Raw genomic sequence first — 12,352 nt, 5'->3', positions numbered from 1 at the left:
CGTTTTTTTCACTGACGGATACGTGTGTGCAGCGCATAGCTCCTTTCCGCAATTTATGCGGAATGCAGTTTCAGGGCGTCGCGCGGAGCCCTTATATCATGAAACGCCATAGGAAGTTGCCGACACTTTAAACTGTATTTCGCGCGCGCGCGTTCTGCCGTTAATGAAACACTACGTGATTTCATTAACAGTTAAACACGCGTGCAATTTAATTGCGTAACTCCATATATTTAACTGTTAACTATGTAACCGTCGCGCGCGAACGCAATGCTAGTACTTTCTATCTAATTTTCACACGTTAATCATCGAAATGTGCGCATTACGTTCAAAATTATAGAATAATTCTATATTATTTTATAACAATTATATATTTGCCATATAAATGTTGTTTATATTATAATTGTTTAATTTAATTACTTTACATTTCTGCAGCATCTGCGACAATAAAATAATATACATATGTGCGTGTGTATTGCTATCAATATATATTTACCTAAAAATAATAATTTTTATAAATTATATAATATATATCACAATTTCTCTTTTTTCTTCCTCTTTAGTTACATAGAAATCACATACAAAAAAAAACGTGAGTAATTTACAAATCCTATAATCACTAATTTATTGTGATAATTCTCGAAAACCACCTATTCCTTTATAAAGTATAAGTTTATATAAGTTTATATATGTAAGTTAAATATCATAAAATAGAGTTATTAATATGCACTGCATATTTCAGAGTTTCTCTTAAATAATTCACATATTTATGTGTCTAAAAATAGTTAAAACACTGCCGTAAATCTATTCATTAACAATCTGCATGATAATGTATTTAATTCATACTTTATTTGCATGTTCATCTCGATTTTCTTCTCGAATAGAAATTTACGTACATCGTGATACATTTTTTATTGCATTGATCAACAATGGCATATGGAAATGACGAGGTCCTGAGATTTACGATAAAGCTGCGTCCACACGAGAAGAGGCGCGGGATAGAGAAGAACGAGCATGTGGGTGAAGGCTGGAGGGCTCTCCAGGATGTGTCGAAAGTGAAACTCAAGGCCTCGTGCAGTCTTTCGTTGTGTATATGCATGTATATGCATGACCATTGTCCGCCCTCATACGGGCTCGATCATGGTTCACGATAAGCTTCGATCTAGGTCCTTGGAGGCTCCGCTCAACGATCGTGGATTCTCGGAAATGTTATTAAAAAAGAGACCGTAGAAGTACGAAACCTGAGCAGGCCCGACAATGTGCTCCTTTTGTGTTTCTCTTTTTGAGAGATCCTCTGCTTCTGATTGTTCTCTTTGATCTCATATAATTTAGCAAAACAACGATCTTTACACTGCGTGCTTGCGCGTACTCGGCACGAAACACGTAAGAAGCATACATACTAAAAAATATAGAATTACATTTATTAATAAGATAATATATGCAAATTGAGATATATGCGAATAATAATGCATTTTCTTTTTTTCAGGAGCAAATTAACATTGCCATTTCTATTTTGAACATTGTGAAATTATCTGAAGCATCGCGAATCTTTTATTTTATGTTATACAATATTTTGATAATATGTTTAAGATTTTGTTTTTTAATGATAAAAATACTTACCCAAATTGAAGCATGTCAGATTAATAATCGGTGCTATGCAGCTATATTCAAGTAAGATCGGAAATATCAGATTACCAATCATGGCTCCCACTCTTCCTATCATCATTTCCATGCTTACTGCCATGGCTCTGATAAATAGATATAAAATTGAATACATACTGCACATTAATTATTATTATATCCTTTTTAAGTCAGCGCAAATTATTTTATAAATTTAAACGAGGCAAACCTCAAAGATGTGGGGAAAAGCAAAACAGTCGCGCCAAGCGTAACGTTAAAAGCGCTGCTCATTAATCCAATGTATAAGCACGTAAGTGTAAGGATGATTAATATATTTGTAGACCAGATTAAAGATATAGAACACAAAAGCGCACATCCGTAACTGATGACTATATCAAGAAATAATTATAAAAAATTAATACAGAGAAAGTTTTTTCTTTTCCTATTTTTTCTCTCTTGCTCTCTTCTAAATAATTGCAAACAATTTACATAAATGGAAGACAACTTACATGAAAGATATTTATGTTGGAGATAATTAACAAAAATGCTGGCACAGAATATACAAACACTAGAAGTAATTGACACAATAATATTGTCAATGTAGATTGAATCTGCTATAACAATCTGAAATAATCAATTTATTAAACAGAGAATATAATAAAATCTAAAAAAAATTTTAAAAAAATAAATATTGTTTATATTTAATTATGATATTTCTAAAATTAACTTTCTTTGTATGTATATTGTATATTAATATACGTTTCTTATACATGTATATATCTCACATTTTCACAATTTGACATTTTCTCCAATGTAGTAGTTCTATTTTCTTTGACAGATGTCGAAATATCCAATATTTCACAAAAACTAGGATTAGTTATATTAGTATTAAGGCTGTTAAAGTTCTCTATCGTCGTAAAGAGTTGTGGCTGCCAGAGGCGAAGGGTGTTTAAACTATAAATGTAACAAATATAGAAAACATTAATACAATATATACAATTAATAAATGTTACAATAAAGTTAAACAAATTGTTTAGCATTTATTGAATAAATGTTTAAGTGTATAAATATAAATCGAAATAAAAAATATAATCCAGTGATTATTTAAAGAATTTATGAATATCATTTATTTTTCGTCGCAATTCAATTGTAATTGCACGTCAATATAATGTATTTCTGTATCATTATTCAAATGAAAAAATAAAAAATTTCTATACATGTGCGTTGTATGCGTGGATATAAGATTAACTTTATAATATGCTATCGAAAATTACATTGTTTAGTCTGCGAATCGCGCGTTTTACTTATTTTTGTCGTTATCTACGTCAATGGAAAATTTTCACCGAGTTCGATAATGCTCTTTGCGAGAGAATAAAAATGATGTTTAATTTAATTGCAGATTGCACAATTAATCCGACAAACGGCGCCGTTTTATATTTGCCATTGTTAGCCTGACATCCTTTAATTTAGTAGAAGATTTTAGTAGATTTCTCTGAAGCGAGGGACGATGTGTATTCAATTTTATTTTCGTCTCCTCGACTCATATCTTTAATTTAGTAGAAGAATTTAGTAGAACACGTGATACACAAGGTATACGAAATCCGGTGCGATATGTATCCAGATAATGGAAATATATCTCAGCAAAATATGCAGAAACAAATGTGTGGTATATGTATATCTTACAGGCGCTGATAAGATCATAAATTCTCAAATCTGTCATTCAATCATCAGCGTGGCACTTGTATAACTAACCGAGGTTTTAAACTTTTACAACGAATGATGTGTCTTATTATATCTCGTAAAAAGCCTTGTGCGATTTACACATGTATCACGCGGATATTCGCGCACACATTACACTATTACTCTCACCATTCTGATAACTTTGATTTATGACATTCGTGACGATCACCTCACGAGGATTCGTAATTATTATATCACTAATAATAAAGAAAATTGCTTCTACGATGTTATTTACGGTTATTCTGAATATATTATCTAACGATTGAATAAATAAGTTAATTTATATGTTTCCAATTTTTAATTTTTTCCCCAAACTTTAGAGGCCTCTAGCTCGGAGAAGGGTTCATTTGCGGACCCATGTTCATAGGAAAAAAAGTCTTATTTTGACTTATAGAATATGCTCCTAAAGTTTAGTGCATTATTTCAGATACACCCTGTATATATACATATATATATATATTATTTATATATATATGAATAATTAAATACTCACCATAACATTCCACAGAATTGTATGGTAACAAATAACAACATACGTAACAGATTTGGGTTCAAACACATAGGCTTCATCTGTTGAATTCCAGTCTTTAAAGATTTTGTGTTATTTTGAGATTTTGATGAATGCGATTGCTCTATAGTATTGTTTAAATTTATATCCCCCAAGGCATGTATCTAACAAAGAAAAGTGTGAAATATTTGCATTCCTTTCTTTCACTGTTATCTGAACAACTTTTTTATACAAGGTAGTACACAATTATTATATAAGGTGCATCGTAACATATGGAACCCACTTTAACGATGGACAGGAGACACAAAAACAATGAAAAAAGTTTATATAAACATGTGTCTCATTTGATCTTATTTCCGAGTCATGTCTGTACTTCAATAATGTGGAACTGTTTAAGATAGTTGTCTCGCGACACAATCCAAAATTTTATACTCTAAATCAACATTAAAACATCCGACTACCTACGGTTACCGATTGAAAACTTTTCGACATTCTATTCGAGGATCCATAGATGCAAGTTCATCACGAGCGATCAACTAGCCCTAGCAGCTGGACCATATGACTTTCGCTCTGGAGACGTGCTGGATATGTCGTCTCTCCATGGCAGTCGGCACTGTATCCATTGAGCGAGATTCTAACATTGCTCTGGAGTCGTATAAGCTCTGTTAAAGTAGCATAAGGTATGAGGTCTGAATAGCTCAGTGGTAAGAACAGTTGCCCGGAAAGCGAAAGCTCGAGTTCGATTCCCGATTCAGCCACTCGTACCTCAAATATTTTCTCAAGTCCACAAATATTGTTTTCTAACAATTATTTGTCGGGCTGATAGAGTATGTAGATGCCTTACACAGTTGCGACAGTGCCACTGCCACGGAAGGGAATGGTTGCTTGGTACGTGCCTCCTGCCACCTCAAATCCCCTCCTCACTTCAGTCGCTATTACCAAATCAATGCCCGCAACGTTCGCGAGCATCATCTGTCTTTGTTTAACTTTTGATGAACAACAAGGATAAAATGATACCGTGAGGTCTTTTTATTATTATATTTCTAAAACTAAACGGTCAATAATTTCAGTTTTTTTAAATAAAATTCCTAAAGTGTCCTACTTTGTATTAGTTTTTCATTACTTTCTTGTTATTCTTTCTAATTATTAAAATTCAATATACAAGATTTTCGTACGTTTTACATAGGCAACAAGTATAAAAAGTGCAATTTTTTATTATCTCGCGTTCGGGACGGTCAATTGCTTTTAAGTTGTACAAATGTGTAGATACCGCATTTATTAACGTATAGTTAAATTTTCAATTCTTTTTGTTAATTGCGATTTGTGAGACAACTATCTTAACATTGTAGGAAGTGCTCAAAATGGCCACCTTCGGTCTGAATGCAAGTCTGCAGTCGTCATGTCGTAAAATGCCGCATACTTTCAAAAATACCAGATGTTTGTCGGATGCGTTGGCAGCCTTCTTGTATACGTTGACAAAATATTTCAATGCTGGCAATGGGTGTTGAATAAACGTGGTCCCACAAATAAAAAATCTAATGCATTACATTCAGTGAATCCATACATCAAATGCATATCTGCCATTTCCCAGGTTGGATAATTCATTATCATAATAACCCTTAGAACACATCTAATGCACAGCACAATATCAACTACTTTTATCAAGAGAACAAACTGGAATAACCTAGAACATATCTAATCAACAGGTCGAGAGATATCGAGTATTGTACAAACAGTTCAGTGGAATCATTTGGCTGTAACTCGAAAACAAAGTCAAATATGGGACACATATTTATATGAACTTTTTTCATTGTCTTTATGTTTTCTATCGACCGTTGAAGTGGGTCCCACATGTTACGATATACCCTGTATATTATTAGTCTATTATGAGCTTACAGAATAATTATCCTTAGACAGACCAGTGTTCATACTGTAGATTTTCCTAAAAACTTCAAGTGCATCTTCATTACGACCTTGTGACATCAAAAACTTGGGACTCTCCGGAAAGAAACATAGGCAGAAGGCACCTATCAACGTCGGTAGTCCACAGATGGTTAGATATATTCTCCAGGAATTGTAGACAAAGGCACCGTCCCAAAAGACAATTGACCATGGCTGAGGAACCACTAACCAGGCGAATACTAGTCACAAGTATACAATAAATATTAGTTTTATGAGAAAATTAATTTATTTCAGATAGAGATAGATTAAAATATAATCGCTTATATAATTTATCTTCTCTAATATATATACATAAAATTATTTTACCTGCGTTAACTACACATCCGAACGAAACGGAGACGCCGACAAGAATTGGAATTTTCACTCTACCTTTAGCACCACAAAATTCAGAACAATATGCCACGAGAGTGGCATGCGGTCCACTTACACTAATATGACAAAAATAAAACCGACCGTTAATTGGATCGTTAATTCAAATAGATATTTAAATTAAGATTGATTCATTCGTTTTTCTTTGAATAGCTATCGAATTAATATAGTATAGTATAATATTTCTCTCACAGAATGCCATTGAGAAATTTGAAGAACACAAGCGTCTCAAAATTCTGCGAGAAACCTGTGAGTATATTACAGATACCATCCGCCATATAGCCATATAATATAATCTTCTTTCTTCCTTTAACGTCAGCGAGGTAGCCCCATATAAAACCACTCAACACCATACCTAGCACCATGTTGTGTACACATATATAAAACTATGATAGATTTTCTTTATACTCTATTTTTTATCTCTTGTTTTACTATTATATTTTATAATATAATAATTCCATTATATTGTTTTAATATAATATTAGTTTAAAATGCATTGAAAATAATTCAAAACGCCATCTTATCACTCACCCACATAGATAATGGCGTTTAAAAGCCCTTTGTTAAATAGTGACAATCCTAAATCGCACTCTGCGGATGCAAGTATCATTGACATATTAGATGTATCTATACTAGATGCCCATGAAACCGGGATAATCCCAAGAATGAGAAGATATTGAAATTTTCCGGTTCCAGCGGCGGTGATCGCCGTTTCGAAATCCGCGATTTTCGTATTTGGCACATCTTCAATCACAACTGCAAATATACATTTAGTTCTAGAAAATTGCTATGTACTATATATACATAGGGGAAAGTTGGGTAAAACCGGGTAGGCGGGTCAAACCGGGTACCCCTGTTTTTTCGTAATAAATGCTGCTATCTATGGCTAACTTGTGTTATTAGTTGTAGATTGGCGTCATCATTATTTTAAAACAAACCGTGCCCCTGTGCACACGATATTTCTTTTTTGTCGTGCACTTTTTCTATATAGAGTATCTGTTTTGGTAAGTGCAGCATTGCATTCTGTATATATTAGAGAGTATATCATATTAATTTTGATCGGCACTTTGTACGCCGGAATATACAACCGCCGTATTTGTTACTTTTCTTGTGGGCAAAACCGGGTACTTACACATCTCATATAATGAAAAGAGGAAGAAGTGTTATTCTCACTTTATGTCCCTACGAAAAGCAGTTGGAAACGAAAATTAATGCTCAGAAAAAGAAACCACTAAAAAAAAAGCTTTTTGAGACCCCTAAAGTTAAAAAGTTAAATAAGGAAGTTCTGCAGTAATGTCGAACAAGAGGATATCTTTATTTGTGATTTTTGTCAATAGAATACATCTTTATATTGTATTTTGATTAAAATAAATCTAGATTTTGTGATTACACAGTGTTTTGCATATTGTTAAATGAGTACCCGGTTTTACCCTACTGGTAGGACAAAACCGGGCACTTTGACTTCTCCACAAAATCTTGTTATTTATCGTAACCAAAAATTTTTTTTCCGCAAGTAGCCTTATTTTCTCATAGTTTAAGGTTCACTAAAGACTACTAACGGCGGCAAAATTTTTTTTACTCTCAGATTTTTTGTAGGAAGACAAATCTAAAAAGGTACCCGGTTTTACCCTACTTTCCTCTACTTGCACGCAATTTATATGTCTACCAAAAAAAAGTAAAATTTAAATAATAATCAGCAATACAGAAGCTCGTTGAAACCAGAAATCATGTCTCGTAGCTTTAAAGGCACTATAAAGTTGCCAGGTTTCAATGTCACATATATCATACTTAAGTAAAATCAACATTTATTTATTAAACATCATTTATTAAACAATAAATATTTATGTATTGTGCACTTACTCGAATCTCGTTGTTCAGTCTTTTTCTTCTCTGAGACGTCAATATTAGATGTGTTATTGTACGACATCGCTTAATATCTATTTCGCGAGATATTATCACAAAATTATTACACAACACATGATCCACGATCAATCGAAGCAATTTTCCGAATTTCCGGTACGCACACGTCAAAACGGGAGATTGTTCTGCTTCTGTTCAAAGAGCAGTATTCCATAACAGTAATAACAGTCGATAACACTTATATACTGCATACATGGATGCTACAGAAAGATCTCTGACGGGTGAGCTGATGAAATCAGCTTTCGTTTTCAAAGACATTTTCTCCTTGTCATCTTTCTGAATTAATCTCGTTTGATTTCACGCAAACATTTTTATCATTTAAGTAAACTGGTTTTCTCAACCCGCTGATTTACTACTATCACGCCGACAATTTTGATATTTGACAAGAATACACAATCGATATCTCCGTATATGCATATAATATTTCTAATCTACATTTAATTGCTTTGATTTTTACCAATATATATAAATTTTAGTTGGAATCTATAAAAATATAATAAAACAAAGAAAAAAAGTATACAATAATCTCTATCATATAAACTGACGCAATATTCTTCAATATTAAATTAATATTAATTATAAAATAATTAAAATGATAGTGTTTGAGATGTGATATTTGATTTTAGATTGATTTTATCATTGGAAAATTATTATATTAGTCCAGTTTTAAAAATGTCACTTACCTTTATTTGCTTTTAAATTGACAATATATATTATAATTGACTATATACATTTTTTTCTGACTTTATTCAGGTCAGTTTATTTTTCGTTTTAATCATATTCTTTTTTACTACTTTATAAATGTGTTATTTTATTCTTAATTTTTTACTTACGCACACACCTTTTTTTATTTCTAATTTTACAAAAAAATAAAAATTAAAAATTGTGTGTGTGTGTGTGTGTGCGCGCGCGTGCGTGCGTGCGTGCGTGCGTGCGTGCGTGCGTGCGTGCGTGCGTGCGTGCGTGTGTGTGTGAATATCATTACTTCAAAATTTTATTTAATTACCATTATCATTTATATACATTTTATTTCTTTCTTTTCTGTTTCTCTCTCTCTCTCTCTCTCTCTCTCTCTCTCTCTCTCTCTCTTTCTCTGGATAATTCATAATTCATACGAATATATAATGCTAACACATTAAACTTAGATGCCCTTTTTGGGCCGATATCTGAGGCGATGCCTACGAGTCCCCCACTACCATTCAAGGTTCGACGGCCAAGCCGCCGATTGCGCGTGTTACGCTGTGCCTCAAGAGAGTCCCTATATAAAAAATATGCTGGGATCGTATCTTTCGCCAAATCGTTATTAAAATTATTCTGGTAAATATGCCGATGAAGGGAGGCAGTCCCGATGACCTTGATCTTGACATATGTTGTCAAGGTCATGATCCTGAGCAACGGTCAAAAGGTCATAGCCGTCGCTCGTAGTTTATTAAAAAATTATTAATGAAGAAACTTTAATGAATAGAACATAATTTTACGACACCATGTACGTTTTAGAAGGGTTAAGGTTAGATATAGAGTGAATTTGGTTTCGTTTTGGAACGATGACCTTGACCTTGACATATGTTGTCAAGATCATGACCCTGAACAACATTCAAAAGCTTTTAGCCGTCGCTCGTTTTTTATTAAAACGTTATTAACAAAATAAGTTTAACGATTTGAACGTAATTGACTGCCCCCGTGTACATAGCATAAATTTTAGTTTTAAATCAGAAATAGGTTTGGGTTAGGTTATATCTTCCGGAAGTGGAGCCGCCTCTCAGGGGGGGCGGAACCCACTGCGTCTATGCATACACTTTCCCATCCACACAACAATCGTGGGGTGGTCGCTTCGCGTTGTACACTAAAAAAAAAAATTGTTAATTTGACTATCCGTTCAACTAATCCGTTCAACTAATCCGTTCAACTAATTACCATTTTTTTAATTGAAATATTTATATATTTAAGTCAAATAAGACATATTAAATCTAACATGACGTATATTTGACTTAAATATATAAATATTTCAATTTAAAAAATGGTAATTAGTTGAACGGTTTTAGTCAACTTAACAATTTTTTTTTTCAGTGTAAAGTATATGCGTGGACACAGTGGGTTCCACCCCCCCTGCTGGGGGCTCCACTTCCTGAAGATATAACCTAACCCAAACCTATTTCTGATTTAAAACTAAAATTTATGCTATGTACACGGTGGCAGTCAATTACGTTCAAATTGTTAAACTTATTTTGTTAATAACTTTTTAATAAAAAACGAGCGACGGCTAAAAGCTTTTGAATGTTGTTCAGGGTCATGATCTTGACAACATATGTCAAGGTCAAGGTATCGAGACTGCCTTCCTTCATCGGCATATTTACCAAATTATTTAGAGAGGATAATTTTAATGACGATTTGGCGAAAGGTACGATCCCAGCACATTTTTTACATAAGGACTCTCTTGAGGCACAGCATAACACGCGTGATCGGCGGCTCGGCCGTCAAGCCTTGAACGGTAGTGGGGAAATCGTAGACATCGCCTCAGCCTCACAGATATCGGCCCGAAAAGGGCATTTAATTCCGAGCACTGGATTAAGGATGTATGTGTCATGTGTCGAAACATTGACAAAAGCATGAAAATTTCATAGGCTGTTCTATTATTTCTTCTGAATATCTGTGCAAAACCTGAGCACAATTCTCTTAATGATTTGGAAATTATTTAAATTTAAAGTTATTATTGATTCTTATAAAAAATCGCGTATTGTAGCACTTATTGACAAATTTGACAAGGAAAAAACATTGCCAGCGAAACAAAAATTTTCACATATATTAAGAAAACTCTAATAAATATTTATGCAAAACTTTATTTAGATCCACTTATTCGTTTAAAAGTTATTTATTAAAAATTGTAAAAAAATATTATCTGTCTCTTTTTCTCTTTCTGCAAGTTACTCGTTTTTTTGTTTTTTGTTTCTTGCAGTTAATTTTAGGAAGTATTCATCAATAGTTTTTGTCATAAATTAGGAAAAATATTAATGACAACTATCTTTTTTATGAAGACGTCAAAAATCATATTATTTTGTGATACTTTAATTCTTTTTATAATCCGAATTTATTTATTTGATTTCTCAAACAGTATAAACGTAAGAAATATCTTTTTTTTGTTAATTTTGACAGTTTTTTGCTACTATTGTACAGCCAAAACATCCTTAAACTGTCCAAATGACATCCCATTTTGTGAGATGAATAAGTAGCGCTAAAAAAAGAACCGTTAAATAACGTAATAATTCTCAACGTTCTAGACTTTCGTATAAGTTATGATGTTCAAAGAATGCGGTAGTTCTTTTCCTATTGTTTTTTGTGTAATAAGCACAGAGTGTGCGAAGTAGATTCTTCGAGTTTACGACCTCGGTTCTCTATAATTCGTAGACTCAATTTTCACAAGTGCATGCAAGTTAATGCAAGATACAAGATTTGCAACTTAACTATTTCTTGAGGCTTTGCTAGAAATTAGAAACTTTTCGAGAAATCTTTGTTAAATCACAGATTATTGTGTCTTTTTCTCTTGTAATATCTAAGAGAGATAAGAAAATCTTATCTCTACCTAACCTTATGTATAGAAAGTGTACTAAAGATGTAAAGTTTGACATTTTTATGTGTTCATATATACATATATCTATAAATTACTTTATTAAATATTAGTCTAAAATCTTGTACTTATAATACATATATGTATATAACAAACTTTAACAAAGTATTTTGCGGATGAACTATAACAAGTAGTCTACAAATTTGTAATTTGATAAGAAATTGTAAAGTAAATTATATATCCTCCTGAAAATTCTCTCAATCTTTAACCAAGCAGTGTTTGTTATTATATATTTGTAGTTCTTATATATTATATATCTTTAAAATTTTTCTGGTTACTCATCATCATCTTTATAATGATCAATCTATCTAGATATTATCGTATAAAAAGTTTCTCTTTCAGAACAACTAATCGTTCATATATATTTTAAATAAATAAATATATAAAATATCATTCAATAACATTTTATTCTGGTTAAGCCTATTAAATATATATAACACGAAGAGAGAGAGAGAAATATATAATATATCAAAATACTTTTAAGCGAAATTCGCGAAGATTTGATGAAACGTTACTTGAAAATTTTCCATAGGTATATATCGTGCGCGTTAATTATTATCATTAATTTATACACTGAGAAAAAAAAAGTGTTGACATGACTAAACGCGTTTAGT

General features: G+C 32.4%; 1 protein-coding gene across 2 annotated transcripts; it reads right to left on the bottom strand.

The window, feature by feature from the left end:
• Nucleotides 1–529: 529 nt before the first annotated feature.
• LOC115242664 (synaptic vesicle glycoprotein 2B-like) lies at nucleotides 530–8,459 on the bottom strand. Of its 2 annotated transcripts, none has more exons than XM_029819127.1 (11): nucleotides 8,057–8,459; nucleotides 6,728–6,952; nucleotides 6,389–6,551; nucleotides 6,134–6,255; nucleotides 5,762–6,006; nucleotides 3,851–4,029; nucleotides 2,403–2,571; nucleotides 2,127–2,241; nucleotides 1,847–2,006; nucleotides 1,618–1,775; nucleotides 530–1,396 (listed from the first exon to the last, which is right to left on the bottom strand). In XM_029819127.1, the coding sequence occupies exons 1-11, from the start codon at nucleotides 8,121–8,123 to the stop codon at nucleotides 1,344–1,346; spliced, it is 1,656 nt and encodes a 551-aa protein (XP_029674987.1). In that variant the 5' UTR covers nucleotides 8,124–8,459; the 3' UTR covers nucleotides 530–1,343. The 2 variants fall into 2 exon arrangements, with proteins under 2 accessions (XP_029674987.1, XP_029674988.1); XM_029819128.1 differs by having other exon boundaries at nucleotides 1,618–1,745; nucleotides 8,057–8,458.
• Nucleotides 8,460–12,352: the final 3,893 nt, after the last annotated feature.

Source organism: Formica exsecta, unplaced genomic scaffold (assembly GCF_003651465.1).
Source record: "Formica exsecta isolate Colony F162 unplaced genomic scaffold, ASM365146v1 scaffold614, whole genome shotgun sequence".
NCBI classification, from domain to species: domain Eukaryota; kingdom Metazoa; phylum Arthropoda; class Insecta; order Hymenoptera; family Formicidae; genus Formica; species Formica exsecta.
This window is presented reverse-complemented; position numbering and strand designations above follow the sequence as displayed.

Bases quoted from the DNA above. Each gene is read 5' to 3' on its own strand.
- LOC115242664 (XM_029819127.1), bottom strand. From the start codon at position 8,123: ATGTCGTACAATAACACATCTAATATTGACGTCTCAGAGAAGAAAAAG. The intron at 6,256-6,388 runs GTGAGAGAAATA...TTGTCATATTAG, and splicing joins AAATTTCTCAATGGCATTCT to TGTAAGTGGACCGCATGCCA. The intron at 2,007-2,126 runs GTAAGTTGTCTT...TTCTTGATATAG, and splicing joins CCAACATAAATATCTTTCAT to TCATCAGTTACGGATGTGCG.